This window comes from Quercus suber, unplaced genomic scaffold, assembly GCF_002906115.3.
Source record: "Quercus suber isolate HL8 unplaced genomic scaffold, Cork oak 2.0 scaffold_670, whole genome shotgun sequence".
NCBI lineage: Eukaryota > Viridiplantae > Streptophyta > Magnoliopsida > Fagales > Fagaceae > Quercus > Quercus suber.
Window position 1 is genome coordinate 310,059 of NW_027070111.1, and position 19,400 is coordinate 329,458.

A 19,400-nucleotide genomic window follows, 5' to 3' on the forward strand; every position below is an offset into this window, starting at 1 on the left:
GTAGTGGTTTGTGAAGGAAGGAAATATAGTCATTCTCAGCTTATTCTGCAATCTTGTGCTTAATTCTTAGCTATCAGAATCTGTTGCAATAATTTGGCAATGGCTGTTAGAATACTGGTTGTGTCAGAAGCCCTTGCTCTCGGCCAGTCTCTACAAATAGTTGCCTGTACTCTGACAAGAGCATTCAACTCTTCAAACGCTCGTTGTTGGAGTAGGTTTAATACTTGTCTTTTACTCAACTCTATGTTCTCTGTGGGATTTTTATTTTTTTGAATGGTCAAATACATTTCAACATGCAGGTAAACACTCAAATTTAATATGTTTGAAGTACTTCAATATATAATCTAATTCATATTCTCAACAAGTGCAGCATTTTTCAATTATGCACTCCATTGGATAGAATTATTCTTGGTTTTCTTGCCCATTGTTTGAAACATGCCTAACAAATGGTTGTTAATTTCTATCTGGTCTTCATGTACTTGCTTGTGAAGCAAGATATAGACTTCAACCTTGCAGTAGAGTCAGCCAAAGACGTTGATTGAAAATTCCCATTAACATCCCAAGCTCTAGAGATGTACGTCCTTTTTCGGTTGTATAGAAATTCTGGAGTCTCAAAATTCTAGCATCAAATCTTGTTCGATCAGTTTCTGATCTTCTGATAATAATTTTATCGTTGGCAACTTCTCTCAGCTTTCATTACATATTGAGTAAGTCTAATAATATATCCTGAACTGTGTTGTACTTATTGTCTAATTTTTAGGCTTTTACTAAGACTGGGATGGAGTTGGTTTATGTCGTAGGATGAGAGACAATTTAAAACTTGTAGTCACATGTTATTGGTAAAAATATGTTGTTGTAGCCTAGACTAGTTAGTCAGAATAAGCTCAATTGAATTTGCTTTTATCCTAAACTAATATTCTGAGAGGCCAAATCATATGCATTTAGTACATAATTTGCATGGCTTGTATTGATTCATGGCCAAAAAAGAAAATTGAACTATGAGGCAAACATACAAAGTATGGAGAGGAAGGTCAGACACATGTTTGTACAAAATAAGTAGTCACAGACGAATGCTACTTTAAGTTTATTCTTCAGTACTCCAGACATAAAACCTAAAGACATCATTTTTTTTAAAAAAAAAATTTATTTTAAGATTATGAAACACGTTTGGAGCTTGTAGGGCAAGTTCATGTTACGTCGGAGATATCTTGATCTCTTACATCAATATTTCTCCTTTACAGAACCTACCAACTTATGACCAAACCTTGAATCATTTGTAGGAGACAGGGAAGTAAACTGATAGTATTTCTGCTGAGCTGTTACTCACCTGATGTTTGGGAAGTAAACTGTAATTTTCCCAAACATCAAAGATTGAATCAAACTAAAAATATTGCAAAGCCAACGCTGCCCTCAAAAACAGAAAACAATTTTTTTACACAAATGTGGACAACCCGTTTTATCACCATCCAGAATCATAATGACAATCAGAAGCCAACCTTCTCATACTTTTATCTTTTGGATGATAGACGTACTGGAAAAGTGACAAAACTTATGTACAATTTCTTAGATATAGTATAATAAAATTTTCAATTATATTCAAACATGTCTATATTGATCAATATCTACAACAAAAGTAGGCTATAGTGATGAAATCTAGTGAGGATAAACAATTTCGTCACTGACTATTAGCATTCGGTGAGGAAAAGAAGATTTCGTCACCAAACATTTAAAATGGGTGACGAAATCAATATTTCGTCACTATAGATGTTCAAATTGGTGATGAAATCAATATTTTGTCACTAAAGATGTTCCAATTGGTGACGAAATATTTATTTCCTCACTATAGGTCATAAAAAAAAAAAAAAAAAAAAGACACACAAATGTAAGGAGACGAAATATTTGCATCACCAAAGGCCTATCTTGGGTGATGAAATTCTATATTCATCACCCAATATTAAGATTTAGGTGTTCTCAGTGACAAAATAAATTTTTGTCACCTATTACTACAAATAATGAGGTTTCTTTTTATTTTTAAAAGAGTTAAACACGACAAGGGGGATCGAACCCATGAGCAAGGGTTATTCCACCTAAGACCTAACTAGCAGATTGTTGCATAGTGTGTTCTATTTATATGAATTTAAATTTTTATTCTAAAACTAGTAGATATTTCAAGTGTAAATAATAATAATAATAATAAATAAAAAGAAAAAGAAAAAAGAGAGACTAAATTCCCCCAAAACCTAAAAAATAACCAAAATATCTTTGAAACCTAAGAATTGATCAAAATTAGAAATGTCCAATGGGTGGGTTTGGGTGAGCATAATTGAGTTGGGTATATAAAAACTATTTACCTATTAAAACCTATTTAACTAATTGCTTCTAACCCAAACCCAACCCAACCAAATTATAATGGGTAAACTCCAACCCACCTAATTACCCCAATATCAAAATTACCAAAATGCCCATAAAGTGAAAATGACCAAAGTACTCTAAAATTTTAAAAAATGATCAAAATACTCCAAAAACCTAAAAATTACCAAAATAACCCCAAAACCTACGAAATGACAAAAATACTCCAGAAACCCAAAAAATGACCAAAATACCCCCCGAAACCCAAGAAATGATCAAAATACCCCTAAAACATAAAAATTACCAAAATACCTCCAAAACCTAAAAAATGACCAAAATACTTCTAAAATCAGAAAATGACCAAAATATCCCCCAAAACCCAAAAAATAACCAAAATACTCTCGAAATCTAAAAAAATGGCCAAAATAACCCCGAAACCTAAAAATGACCAAAATACCCCCATAAACATAAAAATGACCAAATTACCCCCTAAATCTAATAATTAACCAAAATACCCCATAAACCTAAAAAATTATTAAAATACCTTAAAAATGGGCTATTTTGGTCGTTTTATAGGTTTAGACCTATTTTGGTCATTTAAGAGGTTTCGGTGTATTTTTGGTAATTTTAGAGGTTTTGGGTAGTTTGTGGCCATTTTAGAGGTTTTGGGTTTATCTGGGTCATTTTAAAAGTTTACGGGTATTTTTGTCACTTTATAGGTTTGAGAGTATTTTGGTCATTTTCTAAGTTTCGGAAATATTTTGGTCATTTTTTGGGTTTTAGGGGTATTTTAGTAATATTTAAGTTTTGGGAGTATTTTGGTAATTTTTTGAGTTTCGAGAGTATTTTGGTAATTGGTTTTGGGGGTATTTTGGTCATTTTTTTTGGTTTCAAGGGTGTTTTGGTTATTTTTTGGGTTTCAGATGTATTATGGTCATTTTTGGGGGGGTTTTGGGGGTATTTTGGTCATTTTTTAGGTTTCAAAGGTATTTTGATAATTTTCAAGTTTCAGGAGTATTTTGGTCATGTTTTGGGTTTCGGAGGTATTTTGGTCATTTTTTAGGTTTTAGGAGGTATTTTGGTAATTTTAAGGTTTTGGAGTATTTTGGTCATTTTTTAGGTTTTAGGGGTATTTTGGTAATTTTTAGTAGTTTAAGGGGTATTTTGGTAATTTTTAATGGTTTTGGAGTATTTTAGAGTTTGGTGATTTGTAGAAATAATACTTAGATCATAATTGAGTCTAATAGGATACCCAATTAGAACCCAATAAACATTAATATTAATTGGGTGTGTGTGTAACTGTAATTAGTTTTAAATGTACACATGCTTATGTATGAGGTTACACACTAGTCGTACATATAATAGTAATGTAATGAGAAACTTGACGTAACTAATATCATGAAAATTGAGGAAAACCCATTTTAGCACATCAAAATATCCTAATTGAACTAATGACTTATGTTTAATTACTAAAGCTAACATTAATAGTACCACTTCAATTGATCAATCTTGTGCATAAATACGAGTTACATTAGGGGTGGCAATTCTTGTTCGCGTGTCGGGTTTGTGTCATGTCAACTTATGAATATCCGACTATATGGGTCAACACTAACCCGACATATTTATTAAATGAGTCAAAATTCCTTAACCCTGACACAACTCATTTATTAAATAGGTTAATCGTGTTGACCTGTTTATTAGATTTTATCAAAATGAATATATATATATATATATATATATATATAAACAAGCAAATATTTATTTTTANCCCAAAACAAAAAAAAAAAAGGGTTTCCCTCCTAGATTCAAGCAACGCTCTCGTGAATAGAAGTGCTAATTTAAGTTCACTACCTTATACTACAAAAAGCTATATATAGGTGTGTTACAACATAATTAAGGGCGGGAAAAATTTATGTACGATTCTTTAGGAATTGTAACTTAGTTCTCCCAATTAAATTTAACCACATGATTGTATTGACAAATGCAACACAAAACGTATCTTCTCCGAAGGACAATTAAAGTCAACTATGTGCATCATTAGCCAAAGAAATTATATAATTGAATTTAATTAGAAATTTATGATACATTTAAGGAGTTGTACTTTCATTTTGTCCCCAAAATATGCTTCTTCAAATGTAAGTTTCAGCAACAGAATTTACACTAAGCCTTGAGTAAGGAAACCTTACCTTTTTATTTTCCTTTTTTTCTTTTAGAGAGATTGATTCCCTTACTCGAACCCTTGACTTTTTGCTTTTGGCGGAAGCCACTTGCCATTGCATTGAGGCTCAACTTCTAAAAATGCATAAAAGAAGAAATTCTCTACCAATAAAATAAGAATATTGTCATATTTTGAAATTAAACCACTAGAAAGATAAGAATACATAAAACCGGAGCACCATTGCTTCAGCCATAACCATTGAAACCTTTGCTCAAGTATAGTAATTTACATGCCTTTTCTCTTAGCCAAATTTGTGTCCAAATACTTTCTCAAAAAAAAAAAAAAAAAAAAATTGTGTCCAAATATCGCCTAAGATGTTAGTCAATGAGATAAATTCCTACTTCTCAAGAAAAATCACTCTGACAATGGTCATCCTCACGCTAGATAAATTCCTACGTCTCAAGAAAAATAGACTAATACTTCTCAAGATGACACAAACTTTAAACTCCTGGATTTTCTATCTCATATCTTGATGCATCAAGTTTCCCAATTGCAAAAGCAGATGCTTCGGTTATCTTGCTTCCATTATTGTTATAGTGACTGCACTTTCAGTATGGCATCCAACTACAATTTTTGACACACCTGCATCATTGGAACTTCTTTCTATGAAGAAACCAGGCTGCTTAGGTTGAGGAAGTGGTACCCCCTCATTGCCCAGCATGAAACCACAGATGACATTGCTGGCCTATCTTGTGGAAGTTTCTGAACGCATAATAGACCCACTTGAATGCATCTTAGAAACTGAGGTTTAACATATGATTCCTTCAAACATGGATCCAGTAACTCCAAAGCTTTGTTTTCATTCCACAGCAGCCAAGCCTAAATGAATTACAATTTTGTATGGGCTTAATATGACACATGTAAGAGATGCATAATCTAAGCAAGAGAAAGAACAGTATGTTATTCAATAATTTGTACCTTCATCCCCCAAAAGGTGATGATCCGGATGGGAAAATCCCCTGTTCTTTTGGCAACTATCTAACATTAGTACACCAAGACCAAAGACATCTGATTTGACTGAAAATTTCCCATCAATTGCATACTCTGAAGACATGTATCCACTGTAAAATATCAAATTTTAGTACTTGGAAATGATGAAACACGTCCTAGGAAATTATTTATATAACTTACTATGTTCCAATTACTCGCTTTGTTTTTTCTTCCACTTGATCTCCTCCAAAAATTCTTGCTATACCGAAGTCTGAAATTTTGGGGTTAATTCACCATCAAGCAAAATGTTGCTGGTTTTAAGATCCCTATGAACAATTCTCAATCTGGAGTCTTGGTGGAGATAAAGAAGTCCCCTTGCAATTCCCATAACAATTTGAAAGCGCTTCTGCCAATCCAGTGACGCTCTTCCATTTTGATCTGCCATGCATTTTGCATAAAAAATAAATTAGGCTTGCTTGTTATAGAAATAAAACAGAGGCCTCTGTTTTATATTTAGTGTGTTACAAAAGGAAAATCAGATTTAGAGTCAGACCAAAAATAAAATAGTCCAAACTTTTGTTGGGCATATACTCATAGATTAGCATCCTTTCTTCTCTTTCAATGCAACAGCCCAGAATCCTGACCAGATTCCAATGTTGAAGTTCGGATATCTTAATAACTTCATTCTTAAAACTCTTCAACACCTTGCTGGAACTATTTGAGAGCCTCTTCACTGCTATTTCTTGTCCCAATAATAGCTCACCCTTCAAGTTTTGGTATGAAAATAATGAGTTCAAAGAGAAAGAGTATAATTTAGATTTCACACAATGAATAACTGAAGGGCCAAGATTAATTACCTTGTAAACAGGGCCAAAACCGCCCTCACCTATCTTATTTGTGCTGGAGAAGTTATTGGTTGACCTCAAAATGGTAGCAAAATCAAACAATGGCATCTCCATGACTGCATTGGTTATTTTTCCTATAAAATGAGAAAATTTCAGGATGCTGTACTGATGTAAAAGGATGAGTTTAATTTCCAAAGTATGTGTAGTAAACACCAAATAAAAATACAGAATGCATGGGATTAAGATTTGATCGAGCATAATCAGAAGAGATATTGAACAAGACAGCAAAGCAACTGTGATAAAGGGTTAATTATGCAAAGGAATTACAAGCCACTTTGTCATCAATATGTTTTTGTTTTTCCTGGACAATTTTAAAAAGGTGCATGAGTATGTATGCTCACCTCTTTTCTTTGTTCTATTCTTCCAACTGTGAAGCAGCATGCCAGACCAAGAACAAGCATCCCACAAGTTATTGATATGATTAATAGTCTCGTCTTCTTTGGACTGGAATCTCCCAATTTCTCTAGAACAGATGCAATGCCAATATTAAATTATGAAACTCAAGCCTTCTTTCTTTTTCATTGGACAATTTTTTATTTTGTTCTTTCAGGTGCATGTGTGGCACTCCACATTCATATGCAGGGGATACCTAACCGAATTAAAAAATTTCACTAGTTCCTAATTATTACATTTTGAGCCATCAAATGTATGATTTAAGGGTCAGGGATATAATTATCTGATCTAAACGAGACAGAAAACTAAAGCAGATTTGGGGCTGGTGTAATGAACTTTACATTTGAATAGAACTAAGGAAGTAATAGGATGAAGAGTTTTCACTTTTCACATACCTAGTTCTGAAGCTGCCTCTCTAAGATAAACATCTTGTTCCCCCTTTTCGTCGATGAATTCCCTTATGTCAATTAGATCATCAAACCGCATCAAACATCCAGTGCCTCCATTTCTAATATCTGAGTTAGCATAAGCCATACAAGAGCAGTTCTTTAAGCACTCTGCCTCACATTCTTTAAGGCTCATGCTTTCGTTCAACCTAAACTGGACCAAGTCTGGCAATTTCACTTCTTCAACTTTTCAGAAAACCCTTCTCCCTTCTCGCAAGCCAGTGGTATTCTTCTCCACCAGTCCAATTAAGCACTTCCCACTCTTTCTGATGTTTTGGAACAATCCCTTCAAACACTCACAAATTGGTCTTTTGCTTATTTTACAAATTCCATTAGCACCACACTGTGCATAAACATCACAGAGATCTATCGGTATAGAATACATTACACCCATTCGCCACTCCCTTCATTCAACAAAAGACGTTGGACTGAACCGACTCAGTCAAAGTAACACTTGTAACAACAGAATTATCAGTAGCCTCATACATGTAATACAATTCATCCTTGTTATACACAATACTGGGCTTAAAAACTGGGTTTATGTTCGTAACAGCACCACTAAATCGTTGTCCATTCCACAGACCAGTGCGAAACTTCTTCTCTGATCCCTTGCGAAAAACAAGTTGAGGCAACCCCAGATTGTCAAACGTGTAAGTAAATTCCCCCAGTAGCATTTTTCCAAGACGTCAAGAATCGGTTAAGACCAGTCCTAAAATTCCAACCCATCTTCATGCCAGGTAACTGCGTGTCTGGTGGGAAATCGAAACTTTGCCATATATAGCTTTCAGTATTAGTATTAGCCTTCTCTCTAACCACAAAGTTTCCAGACTCTAAAAGCTGTGCAATGGGCATTTCCGCTCCCGAAGAATTGGAGGACCAAACAGTGAGATTATTTTGGTCTGGGGGGGGGGGGTTGTGGTGGTGGGGGATGCTCCAGAAAGCTTCATTCAATATCAGAAATTTTACAAACCCCAGCCCCAACTGCATGCACAGCTACAACAGATTAACATAAGCTCGGACGAACAGACACAACAGCCAATTATCAGCTATCACAACACAACCAGTTCGGTACAAACCAACTGACAAATCCAAAGAAATTCACTTCAAGAACTGAGAAACTGAATTCACATCACAACAAAGGACATTTTAAGAAAAGAATTCTTGAAAGCCCCTTTAGATTGGACTTGAGCTTTAACTACTCATTTTTTACAGTCTGAGTAATGGAAACCTCAGTCTTAATATTCCCAACATGAACCCAAACATTCTTCTGAATACAAATATGGTACATAACTACTTACAAACTTAATTTACAAAGCACTGCTATGAAGTTGCTCCCCTTTAAGTTATGCAATCCCTAGTTGACTACATCCCAACAAGACTTAGGATTATTAACGGGGCAGCAGATCATTACTTAGATGATCTCTGCTTTTCAATTAGATTATGCAACAAAAACACACTAGGAGCCCCTATTGTAGTCCCATTGCAACAATCTGTCCCACGTAGACAAACTATTCTTGAACACAAGCCAACCAATAACCGCATGCTTGCACACAACTAAAGGAAACTAGACTATTTCCCAATATGGAGTTTCTTGCTTCTTCAATCTAACTGCATTCCAGTCTTCAGTAGAATCAAATTTTCTTGATTAGGATGGCAACCACAGAAGCTGAAGAACTTTACCACCAACTTCAACCAAGCATATCAGGCCTTGATGTACATTTTCAGATTTAGAAAAAAAAAAAAACTGTGAAATAGACTCTTTCAATTTCAAATGAAACCAAGAGAATCTTGTGATGGTGTGGGTGTGTTTTAGCAAGTGATGTTCATAACAGAATGGAATGGATTCCATAAGGAAAGTGGTATTATGTACTCAACCAGGGACAAACAAGGACGTGTGAGTAAAATTGGTACAAAAGCACATTTTAAGGAGGAGAGAAATTTGAGTAAAGCTTCAAAGCTATCACTGAATAAAAAATGGGATTAACAAATATTTAATATTGATAGAAGCTGAAAATGGGATTGAGATCAGATAGATAATGTTTAAGCAGCTGTGGTTTTTTCTCAACAGGGTTTCTTAATGTATGGGGTTAATTTTGCATTTCAGAGAACTCAAATGGCCTATTCATAAACCCATAAATATTCCAAACCTTTATTTTAGTTTTTTTTTTTTTTTGATGTGGTATTTTAGTTATTAAACATTAGGAGAACAAGGGTTTTAATCCCCCATTCTTCATTGTTGTAACTATCAAATAATAAGAATAAAAAACTTTATAGCTCTCTTATCTATCACACCACCTGGACTCGCAGCTCTATATCCTTGAAAAAGAGGAGCACACAACTACATGTTTGACCATATTAAATCTAAGAGCAATGCTGTAGACATAAATTTTTTTACAACATTTGAGTTTACAAACTTTTGTTGGTTTTTATTAGACTTACTACTGACATTACTTTTTTATTTTCCACCAACAATCTAACAGATCAGTTTAAAATTTTTTGCGTTTATAGGCTTTTTCTAGACGAAAATATGGGCCAAAGAGAAATTCCTCATTGTCAATTTGGCTACTCTCAACTCAAGTCTCAACAACTCAAAAAAGACAAAATAGATCTCTATATAACAAATTTCAGACCATTGAGGAGGTAGATTGTGATTTGTGTATTATATGTGAAAGTGATGTTACACGTGAAAACTGAAAAAAAAGTTGCTGGAGAGGAATCAGAGCCGCCACCTCACATCTCTGTCTCCTACACCTCCTAAAGGGCAAGTTTGGTCTTGAGTCTTGACTTACCTGCTCGGCTGCTCCCCTTTGTGTTTGTTGGGGTCAGCTTAACTTTCTCTTGGAAAAAAACTAAAAAAGAAAAAAAAAAGTTGACAAAGTGGGCTGTGCCATGGGGATAAAAATCTGTGCCTCTGCGGATAGTATATGCATATATTACTCTTTCTATGTAAAAGAGATGAACCATTTGAAAATCAATGGAAGCCTTTACCTATCTTTTTGTATACTCAATCTTGTCCACCTTCTTAAGAACCTCCAATACACTAGACACTATTACTCCAACCCAATCAATCAGAGACGGTGACACTTTAGCTTCAGCTCGTCGAAGATTTCAAATGGGATTCTTCAGCCCAGATAATTCAAAAAGCCGATACGTTGGGATATGGTACACCATATCTTCTGGGACAGTTGTTTGGGTAGCCAACAGAGACACTCCACTGAACGATCGCTCAGGAGTTTTGAAGGTCACTGATGGAGTTGTTATTCTTCTCAATAGCACAAATAGTACTGTTTGGTCATCTAATACATCAAGAATTGCAGAAAATCCAGTTTTACAGCTCTTAGATAACGGAAATCTTGTAGTGAAAGACAGCAATGTTGATGATACAGAGAACTTTTTGTGGCAGAGTTTTGATTATCCTTGTGACACATTACTACCGGAAATGAAACTCGGAAGGAACTTCGTAACTGGCTTAGACAGGTTCTTAACATCTTGGAAGAGCACGGATGACCCTACTCAAGGTGAATTTTCAATAAGGTTAGATCTTCGTGGGCTTCCACAATTGGTTATCGAGAAAGGAGACACAATAAAGGCTAGACTAGGGTCATGGAATGGCGTCGGTCTTACGGGATTTACTGGTTTACCACGTAATCCACTATATGTGTATGAATTCATGTTTGATGAGAATGAGGTCTATTACAAGTACAAACTCAATAATAGTTCATTTTTCACAAGATTCGTGGTAAATCCGTCTGGAATTGCACAACGGTTCACATGGCTGGATCGGACAAACCGTTGGGAGCTATTCTCAACAATGCCACCAGATCAGTGTGCAAATTATGCCTTCTGTGGGGCATATGCTAGCTGCAATATTGGTAACACTCCCGTATGTGCATGCTTGGAAGGATTCTTACCCAAGTCTCCAAAAGCTTGGGATTCAGTGGATTGGTCTGATGGGTGTGTTCGAAAGACTCCATTGAATTGCAGTGATGGTCGTGATGGAGATGGCTTCCTAAAGTACACGGGGTTGAAATTGCCTGATACGTCTTCTTCCTGGTTTGATAAGACTATGAGCCTCAAGGAATGTGAAGAATTGTGTTTGAAAAACTGCTCTTGCACAGCATATGGAAATTTAGATATCAGGGAGGGAGGTAGTGGTTGCTTGCTTTGGTTTGGTAACCTACTTGATATTAGAGTATTTGCAGATGGTGGAGAAGACCTCCACGTAAGATTGGCTGCTTCAGAACTAGGTACCATTTTAGCTTTACATTTTTTTTCTCATTTTGGTTTCACTTTTCAATTGGCCAAATATAGGCTAGCTGGAGTATTTGTTTTCAGACTTTTTTCTCCATGTTTTCTGGGGTGAAGGGGAGGAAGTTGGGGATTTGTAAATACTAAATATAAACAAAATTGGTAGACACTACAGAATATCTTTTAAATTTTTCTTGTTAAACTGCAACATATATATAAGCTAGACGATTTGAAATAAATGTTTTCAAAGTTTGCCTGTTAAACTGCAACATATCTATAAGCAAGACAATTTGAAATAAATGTTTTCAAGGGAGATGTTCAAGGTGCAAATCCTTCCTTTCCCAACTAAAGAATTATTTAAAAAAAATGTGAAAGTGAAGCATGCGGGACATATTGTTGTCAACATAGTAACGTCAATGAAACAAGGAAGTGGTGGCTTTGGTGCTGTTAAGCTCTGCTACTTTATCCACCTCATCATATGTACCTATTTCCCCATCTTTACAATTCTGAATAGTAAAGATGTGGCAGCAAAGGGCTTACCGTTGTAGGCTTATGCTGAGATAGATTCCCTTTCATTTCTTCAGTTGCATAATTTGAGGTGGAATACTCTAAGTCACCAGCTGTTTTGATCTTTCAGATCATGTTGTGAAAAAGAGGCGCTCCAGCAAGAAGAAACAAGTAGGAATCATGATTGGCTCTGCATTATTTGTCCTGGGAATGATAATACTTGGATTGGTATCATACATATGGAAGAGGAAACTCAGAAAACAAGGTTCATTTTATAAGATATGGACTCTAATAATTACTGATGCATGATAGAAGACTAGTAGGCTTGTAGCTAAGATTTTTTTTTTTAATAGAATTTGTTAGTTGAGAACAGAATAGGTAGTAGGCCGTAGGCGAATGCTTTTGATAAAATAACTGATGAATTTTTGTTCAAGTCCAACCATCTGCTATTATTTCAGCGATGACAAAAAGAAATTGTGGGAAGGAATGTGACAATGTGGGCGGGATGGAAGACTTTGAGTTACCAATATTTGATCTAACAGCTATTGCCAATGCGACTGATAACTTTTCAAGAGAAAACAAGTTGGGAGAAGGTGGCTTTGGATCTGTGTTCAAGGTAAGAACCTAAAAAATTTAGCTATAATTGTTTTCCAAAATATGCTGACTTTTCATCTTTTTCAGGGTACATTGCGGGAGGGGAAAGAGATAGCAGTAAAAAGGCTATCAAAAAATTCTGGACAAGGATTGAATGAGTTCAAAAATGAAGTTATTTTAATTGCAAAACTTCAGCACCGCAATCTTGTGAAGCTTCTTGGTTTTTGCATTGAAGAAAATGAAGAAATGTTAATCTATGAATACATGTCTAACAAAAGCTTGGATTCCTTTATTTTTGGTTTGAGCTTTTAAACCTGACTAAATCATTGACATTCATAATATTAGTCTTATCATCTTTCAATAATAAAATTGTTTGTTGAGAATCAACCGGATTTTTACTGACATAAATGTGAAATTGGCAGATCAAACAAAGAGTAAATTGTTGGATTGGCATAAGCGCATCAACATAATTACTGGGGTTGCTAGAGGGCTTCTTTATCTTCATCAAGACTCTAGATTGAGAATTATCCATAGAGATCTCAAAGCTAGCAATATCCTACTTGATAAAGACATGAATCCAAAAATATCAGACTTTGGACTAGCAAAATCATTTGGGGGAGATCAAGGTGATGCCAAGACCAATAGGATTATTGGAACATAGTATGTACACTTTTTTAACTCCTTTTGTTTGTTATATAAAGCTGTTTTTGGATTTCTTTTTCTTTGCAATAATATTTCTTAGTGGTTATATGTCTCCTGAGTACGCAGTACATGGGCAATACTCAATAAAATCTGATGTCTTTAGCTTTGGAGTTTTAATATTAGAGATATTGAGTGGGAAAAAGAACAGGGGATTTTGCCATCCAAAGCACTATCATAATCTTCTTGGACATGTAAGCATGAGAAACTATATTCTACTAATTTATGTTTTCAAACTAAACTTTTGATTAATAGTAACGCTCTTTTAAATGTGCTGGGCTAGTTGGATTGTAATGGACACACGAAACTATATTTCATGATTTGTTTCAGGCATGGAGACTCTGGATTGAAGATAGGCCGATTGAATTGATCGATGATTCAGTAGGTGACTTTACTCAGTCTGAAATGTTACGATGCATTCATGTGGGTCTGTTATGTGTGCAACAACGACCAGAAGACAGGCCAAACATGTCATCTGTGGTTCTAATGTTAAGCAGTGAGAGTTTATTGCCTAAACCGAGGCAACCAGGCTTCTATACAGATTTAACTGAAGCGGATTCTTCATGTAGCACACCTTTTTCAGCGAATGAAATGTCCTGTACATCGTTTGAGGCGAGGTAAAATATCATCACTAGAAAAAAGGGAAGAGGTTTCTTATGAAATTTATGTAAGAATGTGTTAAAAAATCTTTAGCTAAACAAACTGATTTCTAGCCATTCTTGGGATAAGTGTGTATTTTGGAGAATTATTGTCTTCTTCCTAATTGAGAAATGCAAATGCTAGCCTTCTTACCTTTTCTATTCGTAGAAGTTCACTTTAATCTCTAATTAATCCTAAATTTTGATCTCAAAAATATATTTCCAATCTTGGAAACTGATGCTATAATCCCAGCTATACCAAGAATTAGCAATGAATAATTGTAAACAAAATAACATCAAGGTAAAACTCTGTTTATTTATTTATAGGCTGATCATGGCCAATTGGTTCCAGCCAAACTCTACGATCGTCACAGCAAAAGGAATGTACCACCGGATTTACTTCATAGTGGCACCCTGGTCATCCCTAAGGACAATGCCGGAATTGGCTAGACAGGCTAACCAAAGCTACTTACACAGCATTAGACCTTACCTGTGTTTTTGTTCCATTACACCAAAAAAATCAAACAAATAAAATAAAATATAAAACTAAAAATGACAACGAAATGTCTTCTTATTTTATTTTATTTTTTCAAAATGCATTGAGCATCCAGAAAGTGTGAAAGATATGGTCAGACGAGATACCATCATACCAAAACAGTCCAGAATCTGAAAGGTTCTGAAAATGCCAAATAATTTCTATCCGTCTGCTCACTGTGTAAACATATGAGAAGGTTCGACGAAGATCCTGAGTTACTTCAAATAACAGCTTGCTCTTCAATAAACAATTATTTTGAGAAATTGTTTAATTTTCAAAAGAATAAATTATCTACAATAAAATTTAGAAAATAAATTATAGATTATACCATATTTCAAAATAATTATATATACTGACACACCTATGGCGTGATTCTACTCTACTAATTAAGTACTAGATGTATACAACTTGGTATGCTATATGTGTCCAAAGAGTTCCCTGAAGACAGACCAATAACGTCAACAGTGGTTTCTATGTTGGTGTTTGAGAGAGCAGTTCTGCTTCAACCTAAACAGCCTGGTTTCTTCATGGAAAGAAGCTCCTACAATGCAGATACAGCTTTAAGAAACGAAGTATCACATTGAGAAAATTTAATTGACTGTAACTATGCTAGAAGCTAGATAGACCAATAAACCATGGATCATATTGTATTCATGCCCGACCTGTTTGCAAGGCCAATTTAAAATTCCCAGAGTACGAGCGAAAAGCCGACCACTACTAGTGCTGCCTAAGACTAAAATCATGAAAATCCACCACCAATCTCAGACCCAGTCTATCATGGGAGATTGATCATTATCTGAATCCTTGGGAACATCATTATTTGCCATCCAAGGTGAAGGAGGTGATCAAAACTATCACAGGTTCATCCCAATGTACCTAGTATTTTCTTTTTTATTATCTTAGGTTTTTTTTTTTTTTTTTTTTTTTTTNACTTTTCAATTGGCCAAATATAGGCTAGCTGGAGTATTTGTTTTCAGACTTTTTTCTCCATGTTTTCTGGGGTGAAGGGGAGGAAGTTGGGGATTTGTAAATACTAAATATAAACAAAATTGGTAGACACTACAGAATATCTTTTAAATTTTTCTTGTTAAACTGCAACATATATATAAGCTAGACGATTTGAAATAAATGTTTTCAAAGTTTGCCTGTTAAACTGCAACATATCTATAAGCAAGACAATTTGAAATAAATGTTTTCAAGGGAGATGTTCAAGGTGCAAATCCTTCCTTTCCCAACTAAAGAATTATTTAAAAAAAATGTGAAAGTGAAGCATGCGGGACATATTGTTGTCAACATAGTAACGTCAATGAAACAAGGAAGTGGTGGCTTTGGTGCTGTTAAGCTCTGCTACTTTATCCACCTCATCATATGTACCTATTTCCCCATCTTTACAATTCTGAATAGTAAAGATGTGGCAGCAAAGGGCTTACCGTTGTAGGCTTATGCTGAGATAGATTCCCTTTCATTTCTTCAGTTGCATAATTTGAGGTGGAATACTCTAAGTCACCAGCTGTTTTGATCTTTCAGATCATGTTGTGAAAAAGAGGCGCTCCAGCAAGAAGAAACAAGTAGGAATCATGATTGGCTCTGCATTATTTGTCCTGGGAATGATAATACTTGGATTGGTATCATACATATGGAAGAGGAAACTCAGAAAACAAGGTTCATTTTATAAGATATGGACTCTAATAATTACTGATGCATGATAGAAGACTAGTAGGCTTGTAGCTAAGATTTTTTTTTTTAATAGAATTTGTTAGTTGAGAACAGAATAGGTAGTAGGCCGTAGGCGAATGCTTTTGATAAAATAACTGATGAATTTTTGTTCAAGTCCAACCATCTGCTATTATTTCAGCGATGACAAAAAGAAATTGTGGGAAGGAATGTGACAATGTGGGCGGGATGGAAGACTTTGAGTTACCAATATTTGATCTAACAGCTATTGCCAATGCGACTGATAACTTTTCAAGAGAAAACAAGTTGGGAGAAGGTGGCTTTGGATCTGTGTTCAAGGTAAGAACCTAAAAAATTTAGCTATAATTGTTTTCCAAAATATGCTGACTTTTCATCTTTTTCAGGGTACATTGCGGGAGGGGAAAGAGATAGCAGTAAAAAGGCTATCAAAAAATTCTGGACAAGGATTGAATGAGTTCAAAAATGAAGTTATTTTAATTGCAAAACTTCAGCACCGCAATCTTGTGAAGCTTCTTGGTTTTTGCATTGAAGAAAATGAAGAAATGTTAATCTATGAATACATGTCTAACAAAAGCTTGGATTCCTTTATTTTTGGTTTGAGCTTTTAAACCTGACTAAATCATTGACATTCATAATATTAGTCTTATCATCTTTCAATAATAAAATTGTTTGTTGAGAATCAACCGGATTTTTACTGACATAAATGTGAAATTGGCAGATCAAACAAAGAGTAAATTGTTGGATTGGCATAAGCGCATCAACATAATTACTGGGGTTGCTAGAGGGCTTCTTTATCTTCATCAAGACTCTAGATTGAGAATTATCCATAGAGATCTCAAAGCTAGCAATATCCTACTTGATAAAGACATGAATCCAAAAATATCAGACTTTGGACTAGCAAAATCATTTGGGGGAGATCAAGGTGATGCCAAGACCAATAGGATTATTGGAACATAGTATGTACACTTTTTTAACTCCTTTTGTTTGTTATATAAAGCTGTTTTTGGATTTCTTTTTCTTTGCAATAATATTTCTTAGTGGTTATATGTCTCCTGAGTACGCAGTACATGGGCAATACTCAATAAAATCTGATGTCTTTAGCTTTGGAGTTTTAATATTAGAGATATTGAGTGGGAAAAAGAACAGGGGATTTTGCCATCCAAAGCACTATCATAATCTTCTTGGACATGTAAGCATGAGAAACTATATTCTACTAATTTATGTTTTCAAACTAAACTTTTGATTAATAGTAACGCTCTTTTAAATGTGCTGGGCTAGTTGGATTGTAATGGACACACGAAACTATATTTCATGATTTGTTTCAGGCATGGAGACTCTGGATTGAAGATAGGCCGATTGAATTGATCGATGATTCAGTAGGTGACTTTACTCAGTCTGAAATGTTACGATGCATTCATGTGGGTCTGTTATGTGTGCAACAACGACCAGAAGACAGGCCAAACATGTCATCTGTGGTTCTAATGTTAAGCAGTGAGAGTTAATTGCCTAAACCGAGGCAACCAGGCTTCTATACAGATTTAACTGAAGCGGATTCTTCATGTAGCACGCCTTTTTCAGCGAATGAAATGTCCTGTACATCGTTTGAGGCGAGGTAAAATATCATCACTAGAAAAAAGGGAAGAGGTTTCTTATGAAATTTATGTAAGAATGTGTTAAAAAATCTTTAGCTAAACAAACTGATTTCTAGCCATTCTTGGGATAAGTGTGTATTTTGGAGAATTATTGTCTTCTTCCTAATTGAGAAATGCAAATGCTAGCCTTCTTACCTTTTCTATTCGTAGAAGTTCACTTTAATCTCTAATTAATCCTAAATTTTGATCTCAAAAATATATTTCCAATCTTGGAAACTGATGCTATAATCCCAGCTATACCAAGAATTAGCAATGAATAATTGTAAACAAAATAACATCAAGGTAAAACTCTGTTTATTTATTTATAGGCTGATCATGGCCAATTGGTTCCAGCCAAACTCTACGATCGTCACAGCAAAAGGAATGTACCACCGGATTTACTTCATAGTGGCACCCTGGTCATCCCTAAGGACAATGCCGGAATTGGCTAGACAGGCTAACCAAAGCTACTTACACAGCATTAGACCTTACCTGTGTTTTTGTTCCATTACACCAAAAAAATCAAACAAATAAAATAAAATATAAAACTAAAAATGACAACGAAATGTCTTCTTATTTTATTTTATTTTTTCAAAATGCATTGAGCATCCAGAAAGTGTGAAAGATATGGTCAGACGAGATACCATCATACCAAAACAGTCCAGAATCTGAAAGGTTCTGAAAATGCCAAATAATTTCTATCCGTCTGCTCACTGTGTAAACATATGAGAAGGTTCGACGAAGATCCTGAGTTACTTCAAATAACAGCTTGCTCTTCAATAAACAATTATTTTGAGAAATTGTTTAATTTTCAAAAGAATAAATTATCTACAATAAAATTTAGAAAATAAATTATAGATTATACCATATTTCAAAATAATTATATATACTGACACACCTATGGCGTGATTCTACTCTACTAATTAAGTACTAGATGTATACAACTTGGTATGCTATATGTGTCCAAAGAGTTCCCTGAAGACAGACCAATAACGTCAACAGTGGTTTCTATGTTGGTGTTTGAGAGAGCAGTTCTGCTTCAACCTAAACAGCCTGGTTTCTTCATGGAAAGAAGCTCCTACAATGCAGATACAGCTTTAAGAAACGAAGTATCACATTGAGAAAATTTAATTGACTGTAACTATGCTAGAAGCTAGATAGACCAATAAACCATGGATCATATTGTATTCATGCCCGACCTGTTTGCAAGGCCAATTTAAAATTCCCAGAGTACGAGCGAAAAGCCGACCACTACTAGTGCTGCCTAAGACTAAAATCATGAAAATCCACCACCAATCTCAGACCCAGTCTATCATGGGAGATTGATCATTATCTGAATCCTTGGGAACATCATTATTTGCCATCCAAGGTGAAGGAGGTGATCAAAACTATCACAGGTTCATCCCAATGTACCTAGTATTTTCTTTTTTATTATCTTAGGTTTTTTTTTTTTTTTTTTTTTTTTTTTTTTTTTTTTTTTTTTTTTTTTTTTTTTTTTTTTTTTNGCCCCAAATTCTTCAAAGCCAAAATATCAGTTGTTCCATTCTCCAATTCCTCAACTATCAATTCCCTTATGCAAGAAACATGAACATTATACTCACCACACTCGGAC

General features: G+C 34.8%; 3 protein-coding genes across 5 annotated transcripts; 2 read left to right on the forward strand and 1 right to left on the reverse strand.

Moving 5' to 3' along the window:
- Window positions 1–4,727: 4,727 nt before the first annotated feature.
- LOC111992231 (G-type lectin S-receptor-like serine/threonine-protein kinase At4g27290) lies at window positions 4,728–7,470 on the reverse strand. Its single transcript, XM_065765981.1, is given in 7 exon segments — window positions 4,728–5,386; window positions 5,486–5,628; window positions 5,699–5,786; window positions 5,789–5,935; window positions 6,051–6,261; window positions 6,355–6,476; window positions 7,191–7,470. Coding segments are annotated over 7 exon segments (918 nt in total). The 5' UTR covers window positions 7,378–7,470; the 3' UTR covers window positions 4,728–5,366.
- Window positions 7,471–10,137: 2,667 nt separating this feature from the next.
- LOC111992249 (G-type lectin S-receptor-like serine/threonine-protein kinase At4g27290) lies at window positions 10,138–14,089 on the forward strand. 3 transcript variants are annotated; one of them, XR_010625971.1, is made up of 7 exons: window positions 10,138–11,488; window positions 12,127–12,261; window positions 12,455–12,612; window positions 12,678–12,888; window positions 13,013–13,250; window positions 13,359–13,483; window positions 13,620–13,735. XR_010625971.1 is itself a non-coding variant. In XM_065765982.1 (7 exons), exons 1-7 carry the CDS (start codon window positions 10,216–10,218, stop codon window positions 13,908–13,910), a joined length of 2,457 nt encoding a protein of 818 aa, XP_065622054.1. In that variant the 5' UTR covers window positions 10,138–10,215; the 3' UTR covers window positions 13,911–14,089. The 3 variants fall into 3 exon arrangements, 2 of the variants coding, with proteins under 2 accessions (XP_065622054.1, XP_065622055.1); XM_065765982.1 differs by having other exon boundaries at window positions 13,333–13,483; window positions 13,620–14,089; XM_065765983.1 differs by lacking the exon at window positions 12,127–12,261 and having other exon boundaries at window positions 13,333–13,483; window positions 13,620–14,089.
- Window positions 14,090–15,948: 1,859 nt separating this feature from the next.
- On the forward strand, window positions 15,949–17,952 carry LOC136064342 (G-type lectin S-receptor-like serine/threonine-protein kinase SD1-1). The gene is made up of 6 exons (XM_065765984.1): window positions 15,949–16,124; window positions 16,318–16,475; window positions 16,541–16,751; window positions 16,876–17,113; window positions 17,196–17,346; window positions 17,483–17,952. The coding sequence occupies exons 1-6, from the start codon at window positions 16,040–16,042 to the stop codon at window positions 17,657–17,659; spliced, it is 1,020 nt and encodes a 339-aa protein (XP_065622056.1). The 5' UTR covers window positions 15,949–16,039; the 3' UTR covers window positions 17,660–17,952.
- The last annotated feature ends 1,448 nt before the right edge of the window (window positions 17,953–19,400 follow it).